Here is a 19138-nt window from a genome sequence, read left to right as displayed (position 1 = left end):
TTAGTGCCCAACTTAAGGATAGTTTTCGCAAGATTTTTGTTTACATTTGAGTTAATATCAAATTGAAATCATTGTGACATAGCTGCATTTAAAATCTACAACAAAAGAAATACTTTTTGATAATGTAGAATGATCGGGTGTTAATTATAAACTCTAACCGTTGGATTCCGAGACCAAAATCTCTATAAAACATAACATCCTTGTCATTAATTACTAAAGCACAGACAATATGTTTTAAACTTGGATTTTTGGTTTCAGAAACCCACTATAAGTCAATATAAATGTAATTCAATGTACAATATGCTTGGCGATGCGCTAACGGTGTCGTCCGCGCGCGCCGTAGTGGTTGCCGGGTCCGTCCCGGCTGTAGCGGCGCTCCTTACGATCTCGGCTGCCGCGGGACCTGTCCCGTCGCTCTCTGTCCCGCGACCGCTCTTTGTCACGCGACGATTCATTACTTCTGCAAGATAATACTTTGCAAATTTATATAAAAAATACATTCCTTATATTTAATCCATTCATTTTTCCTTAATACAATTGCTTCAAATTTAACTAAGTTGAGAATAACAAGAGTAATAAAAAAATTTTTTAGATGATGTTCGATCTAATTTTGTACCCTTTTATGTCGCAGCTAGTCACATATGTTGTGTTATTTAATTTATGTATGAACAAAGTGAATGGTCTATAAAAATATAGATATTGTACCTGGTCTCGCCTGCGGACTTGCTGTCCCTGGACTTGCGACGTGCGGTGAGTGCGGTGAGCGCGGCGGGGCGGGCGCGCGGCGAGCGGGAGCGCGACTTGCGCCGGCGCGGAGATACCTCGCGCTCGCTGTTCAAATTGAAATCATCGAATCTGCAATTTAAATAACTAACTTTAAGTCACTTGGGAAAGTGATTTAACTGACTGATATCGGAATAACTTTTAGCTGTGTCTGTATAATTAACTATTATGTACAAAAGTATGTTTAAAATACCGATATATTTATATTATCTTTAAAATGTGAAAAAAAAACATACTTATTTTTAGGAGTTGTGGAACTATGACTAGAACTGGAACTCGAAGTTGAGCTTGATGATGATGAGGAACTGCGCGATCTAGAATTGTTAAAAAAAACTGAACATAATATCAAACTAAAATATTTAATAAGTAATACTGTTATTCAAAATATATTTACCTCCTCTTGCTACTACTACTTTTAACATCGGGTGTACTAGGTTTGCCGTTTCTTTCCACCTGCTCGGAGCTCTCCTTAGAATCGTCTTCTTTGGCTTTTTCTGTATTTTCTGGAAAGAAAAATATTCTACAATAATTAGATGTTTCAGCATAATTTTTGAATTATAAATATGTAATATAAACATAATTGTTGTCATACTAAACGCAATGCTAACCCAAGTTGGTAGAGTTGCCCTGTTCCCCATCACTGCCCCAAAGATCATACTTAGAAAGATCGGCTTCGTCTCCTGATTCCTCTTCATCATCCTGTTCCGGCGCACCCTCGCCTTGTGATGCGCTCGCCTTGCCCTGAAGCAAAACACAAACATAAACACCAATATCTTACAATTACTAAATCAAAAAGCTGTTATACAAACCTTTTTCCGTCTTTTTTTCTTGCCCTCAATAGATTTTTTTATATAACTCTCAGAGGGTTTAACAGCCAATTTTAGCCTATTCAATAATATTGGTTTAGGAAGTGCAAAACTTTTAAAATTCCCTATCACAGGTGCGTCCTCATCAGCACAAGGAATTTGTTCTTGAGACTTATCATCGAGTAAATTTAAATTTATATTCAGCTTTTTATTTGCATTTGGTATGATTGGGCCGGGATCAAAAATATCACTTAAAAATGGTGTGTCTCCCGCACTACCATCTAACTGCTGTAATTGTCTCTCTATACTACCGTCCCTATTTGATTCCTTTTCCCAATCCTCATCATTAGTCAAGTTAATTGTTTCTACATGCTGAACATCACCTAAATTGCTTTGCTCCGAAGATGTTTCATTTTGTTTATTAGTGTTATTAGAAGATTGTAAATTTTGCAAATTTTGTAATGCTAATAACAATGTGTTAGTATTAATGTTAGACAATATATTTGTTAAATCTACTTGACCAATTTTTGGGTCTATTGGCAAACAATTTTGTGGTTGATTGCTAACTTTAGATTGTACGTTAGAGTCTTGTGTTTGGGATTTTTCAAGTAAAGTTTTGTCATGAAAAGTATCTTCTTGTTTAGAACTATTTATGTCAGGATTACAAATATTGGTAGGTAACTTTTGTTGAGTATTTGGCTGTATAGTAATTGATTCTAGTACTTTCACACGTTTTGAAGGGCTTATAGTTTTTGTTAAGTCTTGCAGTGGAGCTTTTATAACTTCAGCAGGGATGTTTATTACTTCATTTGCTAATATCACTGGTTTAGGATTTATCTTCATGGCTTTCGCATTTGTTATTACAAGTTGTGATTTCTGGTTTAAACTATTATCATCCTCAATTTTATCATGTTCATTTAAAAAAGTTTGCTTTTGTACTTTATCTACATGTTCCTTGCCTTTCTGTATATCTTTGAACAAATCCAACAAGATATCACACTTGTCTGTGATGAAATCCATATTTGCTTTGTTTAAAGTTCCACTTGTCTGCACTTTAACAGGCTCAACATCCGAGATGTATAACATTTTAGACATAGGGCTGTGTACTGCGACTGAACCAATATTTGGTGGTGAAGGTGTCCTTGACGGTGATTTAGTTGAATGTGCGTTAACAGAGTCAGTATTTTTATATAAAGCATCATCATCTTCATCCCATTCAGTCTCGTACAATTTATGAACATTTGCATATTTCTCTAAATCATTATCTCTTTCTGGACTATTTGTTTGATCGCCTGTATTAAAAATATCCATTATACTTCGATTTTTTATTGCAGAATTAGATTGTACAAGATCAAAAATTCTAGCAGTATTCTCAGATACATCTAATTTAGGCACAGTATTTATTGGCTTATCAAACGGTGTGTAGTGGTCTGTTGAGGAAAAATTATCAAATTCATCTTTTGTGAAATCTTCAACTCTAGTATTTCTTTGATTTGTAACATAATTGACTGATGATTCCGTGTAAAATTTTTCTTCTGTAGGTTTTTGTATGCTTCTCGCTGTTGAAATAGTAACTGAAGTTAGTGTTGAGGTCTTATTACTTCCAAGAGATGTACAATTTCCTTTAGCCCAGTACCCTTTCTTTTTAACATTGTCTTTGAATTCTTGATAGTTACGTTTGGCTGTAGAGCCTAACCTAGTAGGCACATACTCACTTGAACAGCCATCAGTATCCAAAACAATGCTATCTTGTGTTTTAGCACTCATGTTATGCAAGATGGGTGTGTAAATATTTCCAGTGACTAAAGGAGATTGTTCTGATGGCTTTACTGTACTGTATCCTGTGAAAACTCGATTAATTTCATTTGGTATATAATCATTCATTTTTGAAATCGGTGTAGAGCCCCTCTTGACTTTGTGTCTGATTTTTCGGCCGTCTTCGTATACTCTTGACAAAAAGTCTCCATCATCGCTGTTGTACGAAATAGAATCAGAATCAGATTCATGAATGGAAGATTTCACTGGTTTCATTTTCCGAGGTCTGCTTTTTACGCTTTTGGAGCCCATATTTTCAGAATCTGTTTCAGGATAATTTGAGTCTTGGCTGTCACAAGAACTAGAACGATTTCTATGATGTGTGGATGTTGATTGACTCCTTGCTTGAGATTCCCTTTCTTCGGTACTTATAGATCCACCTGTTCTTGCATTATCTACTCCACTAAGAAGCACAGTTTCAACACTTAAACTTCTTGCCCGCACAGGTTTACTAGTGTCCATATTTTTGAAACCTTCATCATCACTATCACTTTCTATAAGAATCTCATCAGGGTTGGGCAGCATCTGAACATTTTTCCTTCTGGTTACAAGATCATTTGTTGTAATAGCATTTTTAGTTATCGCTTTTTCATTCTTCGTTTCATGCTTAGGTAACTCTAAATGAGAATCCACCAAACAACCTGTTAATAAAAGCCTTTGACGCCATGCAAAAATTGTTTTGAAGTCAGGTGCAGGTTTGTCATACAGTGATTCAAATTTAGTTGTACTTATTTTGCAGTTGTTATACACAATAGCATATGCTGCAGCTCTAACTCTTTCCTCAACTGTATAAGTCACCTGAAAATCTTCAGCTGGGGTTGTCCCAGTGAACTTATAAACAAAGTCATTGTTTGTTGATGATACTCTGTTTTCCATGACTGGATTGTATGACTTAATAATTGGAGATTCATTATTTTTCTTTGATCCCGTCTCATAACCTGACGATCCTGTGTAATCTCTGTCACCGATACTTGACATTCTCTTTCGCGGACTATTTGTGTTAGCTTTAAAACCAGGTAGCGTATGCTCCTGTCTGTGATAACTCGTTTGATTTGGCAGTTGATTTCTACGAAATGCAACTTTACTGAGAGGAGGCAGATCACATACTGAGCTATCACTTAGACTACCATTGACTTTTTCCCTTCCTCTATTTTGGTGGAATGAATTATTTGATGCTGGCACTTGAACTACATGATCCATCTTAATTTCCTTCTGCAGCACAGTGGGTGGCAACTTTTTGTTTACCGGTCCTTCAGTGATGCCAACCTGAAGGCAGGAAAAATTATCTCCACTTTAATAATGATGTGCTTCAAAAATTATTTCACTTATAACAAAAACATCTTCTTAGCTTCAAAATCCACAATTTGCTTCATTATGATTGTTTAATCAAAAATAACTCCTGCAAATCTAGATCTGTGCTTCCAGATCAAATGCCGAGAATAAAAACAATTGAAGCACTGCATCTTGCTTTCATACTCTACAATGATGTGTTAAAATTGTTTACATGTAATTAAATAGTTACTAATGTAAGTAAACATACCTTATCTTGTGTATCCGATTTGCGCTTGCGTTTCTTTCTTCCAAACTCATCATATTCGTCGTCAGAGGAAGGCTCTCGTCGCCGATACTCGACAACGCCGCGCTCATTGTAACCTCCCCCGTAGCCGGTGCGCGCTTCTACCTGAAATTAAAACGCACTTGTTGCATCAAAATTCACAAAATCATATTTAAAAGTTGAATAAATATGTTAAGCAACTAACTTCACCAAATTTCGGCGCATTACAAACATTACATGTTTGTCGCCGGGCCCAATTAACATTCGCGCACTTATTACATTGCCAATCATCGGCATTAAATAAACCTCTTGATTTTTCCGCAGCAGATTTTCCTATCTCTGTACCGAGCTTCTTTTTACAAGGTTTCCCTCCGTCTGGCCTTTCCTTGTTGCAACGATAGCATGATACTCGGCGGGCGAAATTGATATTTCCGCAATTTGGATCGCTACAAATCCAGTCTCCGTCGTTCATTATGAAACTATAACTCTTTTCTACAGATTTATCATAATTTACAGATAAAATGTCACATTACTTTGTAAATACCGCAAATCACACCGTTCGAAAATGTAAATAAAAGTCAAAAGTGAAGGATTGATACTTGCAAAGAAAATCAAACTCTCTTTTGCAAGAAAAGTAATCAAGATCAAGCCCCTTGCCAGCCATGACATGACGCAGACACAGCTTATAGCTTATCCGGTTTTGGTTTGTACGGTCATAGACAAGCTATAAATAGCGTCCGGTTCAAAAGTTTTCGAAAGTCGGTAAATGTTTTTACTTATAAGGAAGTATTTAACACCTAGGCATTTAATAACAGAACCTTATTGCTATACGTCTTTAAGAGATTCAGCGTTTCAGGTGAAGTGCAGAAGTACCGAAGAGACGTGGCAATGGCAGGACCAAACAATGGAAATCCATTCCGTATCCCTCTAGTTTGCGAGGGCGAGATAATATTGAAATAAATAAAAGAAGATTTACACGAAAAATACTAAGGAGGAAATGTATCAAATGCAATGGGACCCCCAGGCAAATAAAATCCTCGATTTCATCTTCATATGCTCTTTGATTATCATTACAGGTGGGCCAATTTAATATGCCACATTTGACTTCCTTCAATTTTTGCTTAACAGTGAGGAGCTGCTGAAAACATCGATTGCTGATGATCGGATGTGAATCGAATTCAGATGAGATGAAGTATTCATGTTTTTCTTGTTTAAAAAGAAAATAATTCACTGACGTGATTAATAATCTTATCAATCATAAAATATGTAACCGAAATCTAACTTAATTACATAATGTCACACCGTAAACGCATAACTATAAACTATTGAGTAATCGATCTTTTAAGAATTTTAATGAAATAAGTAAATACTAAAATTTACGATTTTCTGTTCGTCAATGCCTTGGTTAAAATTTCATCTCTATATTTGGTTTTGAAGATTATTCGTATTGTAATTCACAAATAAATCATGTAATTTTCGATTCTAACTTTTACTAGAACAACTATCGAAAATGATAGAGACTCAAAACCGTTTTTACACATCCCTAGTGAATTGTCAAACTAATCATCATAAACCAAAACGAAAAAACTCAAAATTGTAAATATTTTGTTTGATCGTTTTGACACGTAATTTGTTTCTATGTACTAAGTTTGCAATTATAATTTACAATATTTTGAAGTGAAAAACAGAGTAAAATAGTTCCTCTTGTAATTTATTGATAATTGTAATTGCAATAAATTAACTATAAAAATATGGCTGAGAACGTTAATATAGATCTTTCGGGAGAAATCAATGCCACTACTGAAAAGAAAGGTTTACAAAAGTATGTGAATGAAGTAGAATTGTAAGTTGTACTAACAATATTAACTATTTTAAAGCATGTAATTTATTTACAGTTAAAGTATGTCGCCCTAGAATATATTGTAGCAATAATTTCAAAATTTTTAATTAATACAAAGTTATTATTCTATTGTGATTATTAAATAATTATTAAGTTGAATGTGGACTACTGCAATTCACTTCAATTATTCTAATTGCTCAGCACTACTCTTTAAACTATGACGGCACTGTCCTGCCAAGTCTTAAATGCTTCATTTCAAAATTGCAATATTGCCACCAAATGTACTAGATATAGAACATGGTGATATCTGATAAGGTGAAAGATACTTAGATATAGTATGAACCACTAGTAACAATTCTCCTGATAAAAAATTTAGTTCCTTCAGTCTGAGTTTGTCCTATTGCTATAGACTACTGCAGCATGTGCGAAGTGGTGCTGCTCCAGCTCTGGTGCTAGGTCTGCTATCTAACAGACGACCATGGACACAATTTATTGCCACTGAAAACTTTAAGGTAAATAATGTGTAAAAAATATTGTTTTGTTATGCTTGCTAACAAACTTTTAAAGTATGGAGACAAACATTATTTTTATTATATTTATTTAATTAGTTACATTTTTCATTACATCTTAAGTTCCTGGCCGATTTATTGTTGAAATTAATACATTCTATTATATTCTTTATTTTTTTGCAAGATAAGTGTCATTTGTTTAATTATAAAGTTTCCATATTTGTGAAGTTACTTGTAATATATTTCAAGCCATATATATTATGACCCTTAAAGAGTCTGCAATTTCTTTCAGTCTCCTGCTTCAATTCCTCGGCTTACAAGACGTTTTTATAGAAATATTGAATATTTCCAAGCCAATTATTTGGTGATATTCCTAGGACTATTTGCATATTGTCTGTAAGTATATTTTAGACAGTATATTCATATGTTAAGATTAATTTTTAAGACATTTGTTCTACTTATTTTTAATAAATTACAGAATAACTTCACCACTGCTTCTGATTGCAATGGTTGCCAGCTTTTTTGGATATAGAAAATTAACATCTGGACCAAATACATGGAAGGTATGTTTTACAATTTGAAATTTTACTTATTTGATACATTGTCAAGCTAAAATTAACATAACATATTTTTCAGATTGGAAGTTGGGAATTAAGTAAAACTCAGCAGTATGCTGTGTATGCTGCTGCATCAATGGCTTTGTGCTGGTTGGCTGGTGCTGGGGCTGTTCTGTTTTGGGTCTTAGGTAAGTTTCAATATAACAATTGACTACCTACTGGGTTGTGCAGATGTAAATGACCTCATTAAATCATATGAACATATCATTAATAGTTTAGAAGACAAGCGTGAAGTAGAAGAAATTCCAAGTTTCGTCTGATGGGTGTGATACTGGTGGCCTAATTTTGGTCATCTTTCTAATTAAAAATGAAAAAATAATTTCCAGGAGCTACTGTCACTGTTGTGGCTCTACACGCAAGTTTCTTTGATGCAGAGAGCCTTCCACCTTCAGATGAGCAGTTCCCAATGATTGAGCAAGTTTGACAGGATCACTTGCCACTGTTTCTGCCATCACCTGGTCGCATGATACCTCTTGATCCACCGTTGTTGAGTTGAATCTATTGGTGCAATTTTCAAATTAATTTATTTGGTTATATGCACAAGCTTTATCACTAAAAAGTAGTGTTTTTTATAAGATATAATCATGTTTTTTTTTAATTTAATTAATATTGGGAGAGTCTGGAGTAAAAAGGAAATTGCTCCACCAATAAGGTTAATAATTAAATGATGTTTGTAAGTATAATAGAAATGTAGTGATAAAGAAAATAATTAAATTATTGAATTATTTATATCAAGATATGTTTATTAATATAATTTTTTAAATAGAGTAATTAATATTTTTGAATATATATCTAATATTTAATTAATCATAGTTTTGTAGGTTTTATTATTATGTTTACCTTATATGTAACATAAATACTTAAAAGATAATGTATTATCAATTTAAACAAGAAATAAATTCCAGCTTGATCCCTTCACGCATTTTTGAGAAAAAGCGTCTTCACGGACGGACAACAAAGTGATCCTATAAGGGTTCCGTTTTATTTCCTATGAGGTATGGAACCCTACAAACCATAAATATATTATAGAAAATTCAAGATAACTTGTGACTTGATATTTGAAAGTTATTGTAGATATATATATAAATGTTTTACTTATTTTATATTGTAAAAATAATTGTTTAATAAAATCCAATTCAATAATATCTGTTTTCAATAAGCTTAGTTTAGAGTGTAAATGTTACGCTAACTTTTTTTCCGAAAATTCTGATTAGAATTCTATACAGGTTGTTCTATAAATTTTGAACTGGTATTGCAGGCTCGTAAATTATAGGAGTTATTGAAAAAATTACAATAAATATCAATGTATTTATTTAAGAAGTAACTTATAAAAAATAGAACATATTATTTAACTTTACATAATATTCTTTATAAATTTACGTACAAAAAGGACATAAATTGCATTCATCTCCCGCACTTTAAAATAAAAATATATTTCATAGAATTAATATATAGTCCAAGGTTAAATTGTCATAATACATGCGTAACTTTTATAATACTTTTTATATATATAAAAAACATTACTAATCAGTCCCAGTGTCAGAATTGTAGTATTTGTTTATAAAATTTTGCTAATTTTTTAATAAACTTTAATATTTCAGTCAGTCTATGAACAATCCAAAGCAAACTTTTTATTTTTAATAAATTTGATTTCACTGTCATTTCGCAAAATATTAGCCAAATTTACAAAACATCTATATAATAGTATTTCAATTATAAATAATTACGTGTTTCCATAATATTAACTTTTTATATTAATAAATATAACGCTATGTCTGGGACTCACATAAAATATTCTGTTTAAAATTAAAAAAAATTACATTTTCAACAGTGATAAAACATTTGAATGCTTTAAAATAATTTTTTTGATATTTTTTACAGCACATCCCTGGAAGACTAAGCATGTTTACAAATATTTGTTTATATCAAGGCACAGCTTTTCATATCTGGTTGGTTACCTTCTTATAGTTGATTTCTGAGCCAAAAATCTCATTATAAAACATATCGTAATGTCTGTTTTGTCAAAGATAAAGGCTAACGGGCTGGCAATATGCTTTATAGAGGTAAAAATTTTGGTCTCAAAAACTAACAATTAGTGGGATGCAGATAAAAGAAACTTAACATAGTTTTTGAATACACAAACTTTGTGATTAAATGGACAGGAAAATGTTACTATTTGTTGGAATAAAATAATTAATAACATTTGTATCCAAATGTAGTCATTTTGATTGGGACTTTTTAGGTACATGATATTCTTAGCTAACCCTGAATCTAGCTAACCCTGAATCTGCCTAAAATTAATTTTCAGTCAAGTTCACTGTCAACATTCAGTGAATATTCTTAATATCTGCTGGCAAAATAAGGCACAGCATTTTAACTTAGATTATAAAGGCACATGTTTCTATATTGCAGAACACCATTTGTAAGGAACTAAATTAAAAAATATATGACAAGAACATAGTATACCTTACGGTAATCAATATCTTCAGTCAACAGGAATCCTTATGTATGTTGGATCAAAAGCACTATGATACTTTATCAGCATAAATCAATTTTGTATCTTTTTATATATCATTTCATTTACCATACTTTATTATGGCCATTTTTAAATAGAATTAACATAAGATATGTATTAGTATAAAGCGTAAAATCACAACTAAACTCCTTTATTAATTCTACTCAACTCCATATCTGCAACAAGTAAGATCTCATCCCACTTGTGTGATGGTGTATGTGGAGGTGTGGTTACACCTAGTTTACTTTCACTACTCGGAGTGGTGAATTCTAACTTTCGTTTCGATCTTCCCGCATACACATGGCAAGGAGTTAATTTCTGATATGTATCTAAAGCTGTGAGGGGTGTTATTGGTGATGGTGTTTTGATTGCATCATCAAGTCTATTAACCTTATACCTCCCAACATATTTGAATACTGGCTTCTTTAATATTAAATTACCGGAAACTTTTTCAATAAGACCAATTGATATAAATACATTAGCAATATCATAGAGCCTTCGCACTTTAGACTTGTGTTGGCGGTCCAGCTGCTCGGGCGAGAGATCAGATTTATTTTTATTTGAATTATCTATTAGTACCTTCACAGCCATCTCTAAATTTATTAGAGTATTCTGTAAAGAAATATGTTTATTATTAATTTTACTAATCCTTAATAAAATAAGATGAATAAAAAAAAATCAGTTGCTTTGAATATGTTTTATACTTACTGGGGGTTCTACTAAAAATAACATTAAGAATCTTTTGGCCAGTATTCCCAGTGTTTTGTGTTTTGGTGGAGGAGGCTTGGGAGCTCTACCTCTCAAAGCCTCAGATAAGCGTAAATTTTCCCCTTGTTTCTTAAGAATCTTTAAAAAGGAACTGAGGCCAGACTCCCCATGCCATAAATATGTATTTTTCTTCTCATGAACTGCATACTTCATTGCTTCTAAAATATTTATTATGTCATACATTCTGCGTTTCTCAACTCCTAACCTGGCCGCAGTGCTGTCTAATTGAATTTTCATTGTTCCATTACATTGAAGAGGAAATAGGTTAAGAAATCTACAAAGATAAGACATAGAATTAGAACTTAATAATAAGGACAGTAGCAATCGAAATAAGCAATCCTAATGTAATTTTCTCGGCATGTAATCTTACTTGTCGCATAATATTTGCAAGGATTTTTCTTTTCGTTGTACTGCGCTCGGTGGCGGCGTGGGGTACTGTAGTGCAACGTTGGTTAACAATTTGAGGTTAGCAGTAGGAGACACATAACTGGCGTTCGTAACTTCTGTAAGTGCGCATCGCTTCGGAGTTAAAGTTATGTATTCATTCTCATACATTCTGCAGACATTATGCAAAAATCTAGTGACTTAAATATTCGCGTACTTTTTGACAGATTCAACAAAAATCTCGTAGGTTATCATGTAAAATAATAAAAAGGAACGTATAATGTCAAATTGCTATTACAATTACTTTTCACATGTTGGTTTAACCATATTATTGAATAACAAATGACAAAATTAACACCTTAACATCGATAAACAACTTTGACAACAAGAAACGCGCGCGAACCGGCAAGAGTGAATTTTAGTCTATGATTATACAATAAGCGGTACTGGTACAGTGTACTAGTATAAAATATCAGGCCGTTAAATCATCAAAAAATACAATTTAAGAACAACAGTTTGTAATTCGTTTATTTTGCACGAAGTTGTCACAATTGTATCATTGTAGGGAGATCGAGAAACATCGATATTGTTTATCTTTTTCTATTTTTCACTTCTAAGAAGTTTGTGGATATTTCTCATAATTGAGAATTATTTAAGTTAATCCGTTAACGATACAAATGTTGTTTTTTTTTGGCCGATTACTATAAGGTACGCAGTACGCATGTTTATCAATTTTTATATTTTCATCCATCAGCCCATCACTAATTTTCATTTATCACCCGTGTCAGTACATGTCAGCTGTCGTCAAAATGCAAGCAATTTGTCTATGGTCTATGGTCAAACGGGGAAGATAGAGATTTCGCGTTGGGATTGGGAAATTAGGATTAAAACCAAATATTTATACATTAACACATTATACCTCGTTATTTTGTAATGATTTTCATTTTGTTTGTTCTTGGAAGTTTATACTTTCCCTGTGTCACAAGATCAGAATACTCTAATCATACATTTAAAAGTAAGTAATTTCACTTATAAACGAAAAATGTTGTTAATTCAACAATTATATTATTAATTATAAGATTGTCTATTTTTACAGATACCATTGTTTGTCGTTCTTGTGGTAATAATATTACTAGTACTGAAGTAATAACATCTAAGCGTAGTTCAGAATCTAGTCATTCATTTGAGGAAGCTGTATTTAATGACGATAACGTTTTAATTCAGTTATTGTCGAAAGATAACTTCGAATTCCACGTCATAACCACTTTACAAGCTACGTGCGAGAATTTCGGACAGGTGAATATAAATATGCTTTATTCTTCTACCTTATCTTTTGTTCCACTTAAATTTAATAATCTATTTCTAGGAAAATGTAAATGATTTTTAAACTTTATAAATATTTGAACAAATAAGCTAAAGCTTAGTTATCAATAATACTATAACTTTAGAGTAGTAGTGATTAAGATTTCAAAATATATTTATTATTATTGCCAACAAAATTTAATTTTAGTGGCAAGAAGAAGAGTTATGGTATCCTGGATATCAATGGAAGCCTTGCATTTGCCCCGAGTGCGGTACATTTGTGGGTTGGGTCTATAAGAGCTCTGATATAGAACTATTTCGACCACAGATATTCTATGTTCTTATTGCATCCAGCTTAATAAGTGATTCTTGTAAATATTAATAAATTTCTTCTAGGGTGTTGGACACTGTTAGCCGAATGTGTTGTGTTTGGGAAAATGATTTTTTGCTGACAACATTAGCTTAGCTTATTTGTGTTTGTATTAGGCCACATTTACACTACAAGCAGTTCATTAATATAAACAAGTAGCTGTCTCCTGCCACTCGGTCTGTCGGAATTAAAAAAAACTTAGTAACCTATGTGTCCTTCCAGGCTATGTTCTTCATCTATGCCTCATTTTAGCAAGATCCATGCAGCCATTCTGGAGATACCTTCAATCAAACATTAATCCATCTATCCATCTAAACATTCATGTTTATAATATTAGTAAGATTATGCTCAAACACTTGTAAGTTGTGGTTAGATTGTTATACATTTGTGTACAACTGTGTGCTTAACTTGTCATGTATTTGTTAATATTTGTAACATTTTCTGTCATGTCTAATATTTTACCTTTTTTCAGTGATTGATTCTTTAATAGTCTACCCCAAAATATAATCATGACTTCTGATTTTTCTGCCGAAGATAAAGATTTTTTAGCACAATGCGAAGAGGAATTAAAAGACCGTTATACTGAGTTAGATGAAGATTATATGAAAGTATTTAATGCGGAACAAACCAAACCTCCTATATTGGAGAATTGGAGATCATCACAAAACCGTCGATTTAACAATAGGCGATTCCATCCATACGAGATCCAATAGGAATAGAAACCATGATCGTGGTTACCAGGACGGAGGTCGTAATGAGTATTCTCGAGGCTATCAAGATAGGAGCTACGAAGACAGAGGCTATGAGGACAGAAGATATGGACGAGGATATTCCAATTCTGATAACAGAAATAGAGATCATTATCAACCAAGGAGAGGGAGGTTTTAAGTGGCTTACCACCTAATATGACTGAATTTCAACCGTTGTAACACATAAGAAATCTTTGATTTTTTTTAAATAATGGATGAATTTCGTGAGAGATTATATTAAAACTTATAAAAGAACGGATAAAACACTCACCTATATTCGTCCGGCGGCGGCACCGACTAGTTTCGAGCTCATTAGGGACCGTTCATCAGGTTGAGTGGGAAAGGTATTATTTCGAGCTCCCAATGGGTTCTAAACTAGTCGGTGCCGCCACAGGACGAATATACGTGTTTTAGCGGTTTTTATATAAGTTTTACTGATGAATGATTGTTTATGCAAGTGTTACAACAGTGGAAACTCACTATATATGATTGCTGCATCTAGTAAATATTTGTTTTTATATGTAAAGGGATAAATAATAAAACAATTTTCTCAAAAGAATATATTCTCAGTTATTATGGCTTGATTTATATTTTAACAACTTAGAAGTTACACAATAGATCACCAGTAAATTAATACAGCTACACAATCTTAAATCAAAATTATAACAGAATAAATAATTATATATATCTTCATTGCTACTCAACAATTTAATTTCTTTTTTTTAACAATAATTATGCCGATAATTTCTTTATCGTAAACCTAATTTTCCATACTAATACATTTTTGATGAAACAACAACATTTATAAGTATATTTTGCATGGACTGAACTTTAATACGGTTAATGTAATCTAGTAACAGCGTAGTTAATTGCACAGTTCATCTACTACCATCAACTTTGCAAACTAAACATGTAGCAACCTTCCTATACAATCATATAATCGATTAAAAGCAACCGCGACGATACATTTTGCAGTGTAGACAGATAACTTTAAAATTGACAGCACGCGGCGCGAATCGACATTGAATGCTCCATTCTAAAACTATCTATTACTTAAATCATAGACAAACAAGGAATAGCTCCAATTTTCTACATTTCTCGGCCTAAATTCATTGTATATTCGATGATCATTCTAGATAGTGATGTCGAGGCGGACATCCTCCAGCACCAAGCTACAAGCCGCAGGACCGCAGCGGCCATCTTACACAGCTAAATAAATAATTTCGACCAGAAAGTCTGAGTAACATCGTGCTGACTAAGCACAATGGCGGTTACATTCATCAAGCTCTAACACTATTTATAATCATTTACTATGATAATTATATCGGCTACTATTTCTGTACGAAGCGTTACATCAAAATATATCCGCTAATACTTCTTTTAATATAATTTATTTTCTCACAATGATTAGTACAACATTCAGTTTAAATTATTCCGGTAACTAGTGTTAAATCGTGATAACGCTTTCTATATAGCAAAATGCAACCATATTATAATCAAATCACAGTGAAAGTAACATAAATTATGCTCACACTAACTTAACATTAACACATACGAAACTCACAGACAAACAAACAACTAAAGATATATTTCTCGTTAGGGCGTCACCGGTCGGTTTAGAATTATCCAATGTGTAAATGTAATCTACGTCTCTAGAAATTCATAGTCCGCCGCTCCGGAGAGCGAGAGCGGCAATGCAATCTATGCTTTCTAAAAACGAACGATCTCTTAGTAAATCTCTACACTACATTATACAATGATATCAATCGTTACAAATATGTTCTTAGTATTCTTAACAACGCACAATATAAATCGTATGAATTGACACATAGTTAGTTGGGAAGGTCGCGTGCATGCGGCGCGTAGGCGCTAGGCGCGCGAGGGCGCGAGGGCGCAGGGCGCGGGGGCGGGGCCGAGGGCGTGGCCGCGCCCACAACTAACATACGAACGACAATTGACTAGGAATAATGCACTTGCTCCGGATCGCGCCCGCTCCGAACGCGCCTACATTCCGAGAGAATCAAAACATTGGTCGAGTTTCAGTACGTTTGACTAGAAAAGCGCGTGACGTCTCGAGGGCGCGTCGCCGACGAGACGCCGATACTGCGATACTGAGTCGTCAGTTCGATACGATCGACTTGTAAAAGTGTCGAGTCTTGGTAGCAAATGTTCATAAGATAGTGTAAAGCTAGTATCTCGAAGCGAGCGCAGAAGGAGGGGGCCGGGGCCGGGGCCGGGTGTGGGAGTGGGGGTGGAGCGAGGCGCTCAGATGAAGGTCCAGCACTCCATGATCTTGACGATGAAGTCCTCGCGCGTGGTGAGCGGCTCGTTGCCGTACGTGGTGCAGCGCTGCGTGCGGCCCAGGTACAGGTCGCCGTCCAGCCAGATGCCGAACTTGCCGCTGCACAACAACAACACATTCACTATAACTTATTCAAACTACGAAACATTGTGCTTCGAAAAAATAGTGCAAAAATAGAAAGTACAAGTCGAGAAGAAGTCTATTACTATTACTAAATTTTCACTCTAAATTGATACGACTATTAATTATTAATAGTAATTCTACAATTTAAAGCGAAAGTTACACAAAAGTTAACATTTTATGACCGTGTTAAGCGATTTGATATTAAAATTTGATTCTTAATTTTATGTAAATGTTATATATATAAAAGGACCGGTTTAAAGTGGCTTTAATTCAGGATCCTACCGTAAGGTTAAACTACGGATGACTTGACTAACAAATACATACTATATGAAGCAAATTTTTCAATAAGAGTATATAGAGTAGTTATAAATATGCATTGTGAAGCTGATAAAAACATACAATTGTTTAAAATGGCAATAGAAATGGTGAGAGAACGATTTCCAAGACATTATTGAACAAAAGTTCTATTGAATATAATCTCCCAGGATAATATGAATATTAAGTGTAGAAAGAACAATGCTTTCAATTATTTTTTTAAACATTCCTAATATAAACAACCATCTTATCTATGTTTTATTGAGAAATTACGATTGGATAAAGTTGTCAAGGTAATATAGGGTACTTACTCTCCGGCCCCGATGGAGATGTTGTCGTTGCTGCCGCGGATGAAGTACATGTTGTCACCTGTCCAGCCCCAGTATTTGAACTTGGTCTTCGCTGGAGCAGCTTGTTCTGCAACACATAAACACATAATCAATGATTACAAACATAGTCAAATAAAATTATTGGTTGAAGTTTGAAGGTCATTGTTTAAATCACACTAATTTGATTTAATTTTAAGATAATCTTACTAATATAAATGCGAATGTTTGGATGTATGTTTGTTAGAAAGTATCTCCAGAACGGCTGCATGGATCTCAATAATATTTGGCATAAATGTAGAACATATTCTGGAAGAACACATAGGTATTTAATAAAGTTTTTATTAATTACGCGCGGACGGCGTCGCGAGCGACATCTAGTTACGTACGTATAAAGGCGTAAAAAAGCAACCACTTAGTAAGTGTAAAGTCATATCATTTAACTTTTTAATATCTTTCAATGATATATAATAATAAGGTTTCCAGCAAAGAAATACGATAGTTAATGACTTGAAGAAAATTCAATACTACTTGAAGTAATTGTATACAATCAAAGACACGGGAACTAGATATTTAATATTGTAAGAGCCAAGGTAGATATGTGGCCGAGTACACGACTCCAGTTTCACATTGTAGTCAGATTTAACTTTGAAAATATCATGTATAATCACAATGTTTGAGAAAATGTCAACCATCATTCTTCCAAGAATGTTAAAAAATATCAAACAATTCATTTGAATTTATGTAATGTCATCTATAAACAAACGTACGCATCAGATAAAGAGCAAGTATGATTTTTTTATCATCATCATCATCAGCTCACTATATATCCCCACCGAGGGGCTCGGAGCCTACCCTAAGTTAGGGGTGACTAGGCCATAGTCAACCACGCTGGACCAGTGCGGGTTGGTTGACTTCACACATATCTTTGAATTTCTTCTCAGATATGTGCAGATTGCATCACGATGTTTTACTTCACCGTAAGAACGTCGGATAAATGTACAAATGTAAATCGGAAATCGAAAAACACATTGGTACATGGCGGAATTCGAACCCAGGACTTGCAGATTGCAAGTCAAGCGTTAGACCACTGAGCCACCAACGCTTTTTTTATATAGGACAGAAAATATGTAAAGGTTTTTTTCTTTCTTTTGTTTAATTGAATACACTTTATCGTATAAACACAATGAATTTATCATTTTTCAATATTGTTTCGCAGTCAGCAGCAGTCAATCACATATAGAGTTTATCACTTACCTTCCTTCTCATCCTTTTTAACTTCATCCTTGGGATCCTTGTCCTTGATTTCTTCAGGTGCGGGATGCGAGTGCCGCCTGGTCTCCTCACGCACGCGCTGGAACGAGAACAGCAGAGACTCGCCCGTGCCGTAGAAGTGCTCGGAAGGTCGGAGAGCGCATGATGTTAGCGCACCGAATACCTACAATACAATAACATAATACAATACAATAAAATAACACTTTTAAGCAAACTACCATTGACCACATCACGTAATAAGTAAAATTAAGCTCTACTTTATCGTTATAAAAAAAGATTTAGTTATCATGCAGTAAGAACCACGTTGACATCATATTATTTTGTCATCCCTCTATATTGCGGTAGTATGAGACAGTCTGTTAATCTTTTCGTTGTAACCAAGGCAAATAACTAAAGCGACAACTGTCTCCCTATTTTCAGCCATAAAGTATGTAATTTTAGACATTATTAGTTAGAATCCTTTGGCGCGAATGGCGCGCATTCATTGAAAAGTCAAGTGTCAGAATGATTAGTGAGGTGACATAAACGTTGACATTTTAGTAAATATTTTTAAAGAGTATTGTAAATATGAAAAACATTGTATAACCTACTTGTTGATAATAAAGCCATAAAACGATTTATGAACAACTCGCCGATAAACAATCGCGATTGACACGGTATCAGGGGGTGGAAACTTAGAAGAAGGACGATTTGTATGGAAAGTGGCGCCATCTTTTAAATCTTGGTAAACATCATTTCATCTCTACTTTGTGTCATCGAGACATTCATGTGTCATCAAACCGCT

The 19138-nt window shown here is 33.9% G+C and overlaps 5 protein-coding genes across 22 annotated transcripts in view; 2 read left to right on the top strand and 3 right to left on the bottom strand.

The window, feature by feature from the left end:
• Positions 1-214: 214 nt before the first annotated feature.
• LOC106117266 (uncharacterized) lies at positions 215-6039 on the bottom strand. 3 transcript variants are annotated; one of them, XM_013311487.1, is made up of 8 exons: positions 5165-6039; positions 4945-5085; positions 1593-4670; positions 1392-1524; positions 1178-1286; positions 1020-1088; positions 706-855; positions 215-460 (listed from the first exon to the last, which is right to left on the bottom strand). In XM_013311487.1, the coding sequence occupies exons 1-8, from the start codon at positions 5429-5431 to the stop codon at positions 316-318; spliced, it is 4092 nt and encodes a 1363-aa protein (XP_013166941.1). In that variant the 5' UTR covers positions 5432-6039; the 3' UTR covers positions 215-315. The 3 variants fall into 3 exon arrangements, with proteins under 3 accessions (XP_013166941.1, XP_013166940.1, XP_013166942.1); XM_013311486.1 differs by having other exon boundaries at positions 1020-1097; positions 5165-6038; XM_013311488.1 differs by having other exon boundaries at positions 408-473; positions 1020-1097.
• A 476-nt stretch (positions 6040-6515) lies between these two features.
• On the top strand, positions 6516-8669 carry LOC106117052 (prenylated Rab acceptor protein 1). 2 transcript variants are annotated; one of them, XM_013311124.1, is made up of 6 exons: positions 6516-6781; positions 7209-7311; positions 7601-7704; positions 7787-7871; positions 7945-8053; positions 8252-8669. In XM_013311124.1, exons 1-6 carry the CDS (start codon positions 6711-6713, stop codon positions 8347-8349), a joined length of 570 nt encoding a protein of 189 aa, XP_013166578.1. In that variant the 5' UTR covers positions 6516-6710; the 3' UTR covers positions 8350-8669. The 2 variants fall into 2 exon arrangements, with proteins under 2 accessions (XP_013166578.1, XP_013166577.1); XM_013311123.1 differs by having other exon boundaries at positions 6519-6802; positions 8252-8667.
• A 1534-nt stretch (positions 8670-10203) lies between these two features.
• Positions 10204-12034, bottom strand: LOC106117130 (transcription factor E2F7). Its single transcript, XM_013311232.1, has 3 exons — positions 11579-12034; positions 11149-11482; positions 10204-11052 (listed from the first exon to the last, which is right to left on the bottom strand). Exons 1-3 carry the CDS (start codon positions 11761-11763, stop codon positions 10582-10584), a joined length of 990 nt encoding a protein of 329 aa, XP_013166686.1. The 5' UTR covers positions 11764-12034; the 3' UTR covers positions 10204-10581.
• A 350-nt stretch (positions 12035-12384) lies between these two features.
• LOC106117131 (protein cereblon homolog) lies at positions 12385-13864 on the top strand. The gene is made up of 4 exons (XM_013311234.1): positions 12385-12607; positions 12689-12888; positions 13103-13265; positions 13737-13864. The coding sequence occupies exons 1-4, from the start codon at positions 12526-12528 to the stop codon at positions 13769-13771; spliced, it is 480 nt and encodes a 159-aa protein (XP_013166688.1). The 5' UTR covers positions 12385-12525; the 3' UTR covers positions 13772-13864.
• Positions 13865-14220: 356 nt separating this feature from the next.
• Positions 14221-19138, bottom strand: part of mtd (TLD domain-containing protein mustard) — a 105911-nt gene continuing 100993 nt past the window's right edge. For all 15 annotated transcript variants that reach the window (XM_013311223.1, XM_013311226.1, XM_013311227.1 and 12 more), the window contains 3 exons: positions 18337-18517; positions 17065-17170; positions 14221-16414 (listed from right to left, as the gene is read on the bottom strand). In XM_013311223.1, the coding sequence (XP_013166677.1) occupies positions 16279-16414; positions 17065-17170; positions 18337-18517 (423 nt within the window). In that variant the 3' untranslated portion in view covers positions 14221-16278. The remainder of the gene's footprint in view (positions 16415-17064; positions 17171-18336; positions 18518-19138) is intronic.

This window comes from Papilio xuthus, unplaced genomic scaffold, assembly GCF_000836235.2.
Source record: "Papilio xuthus unplaced genomic scaffold, Pxut_1.1 DF827680.1, whole genome shotgun sequence".
Classification (NCBI taxonomy): Eukaryota; Metazoa; Arthropoda; class Insecta; order Lepidoptera; family Papilionidae; genus Papilio; species Papilio xuthus.
This window is presented reverse-complemented; position numbering and strand designations above follow the sequence as displayed.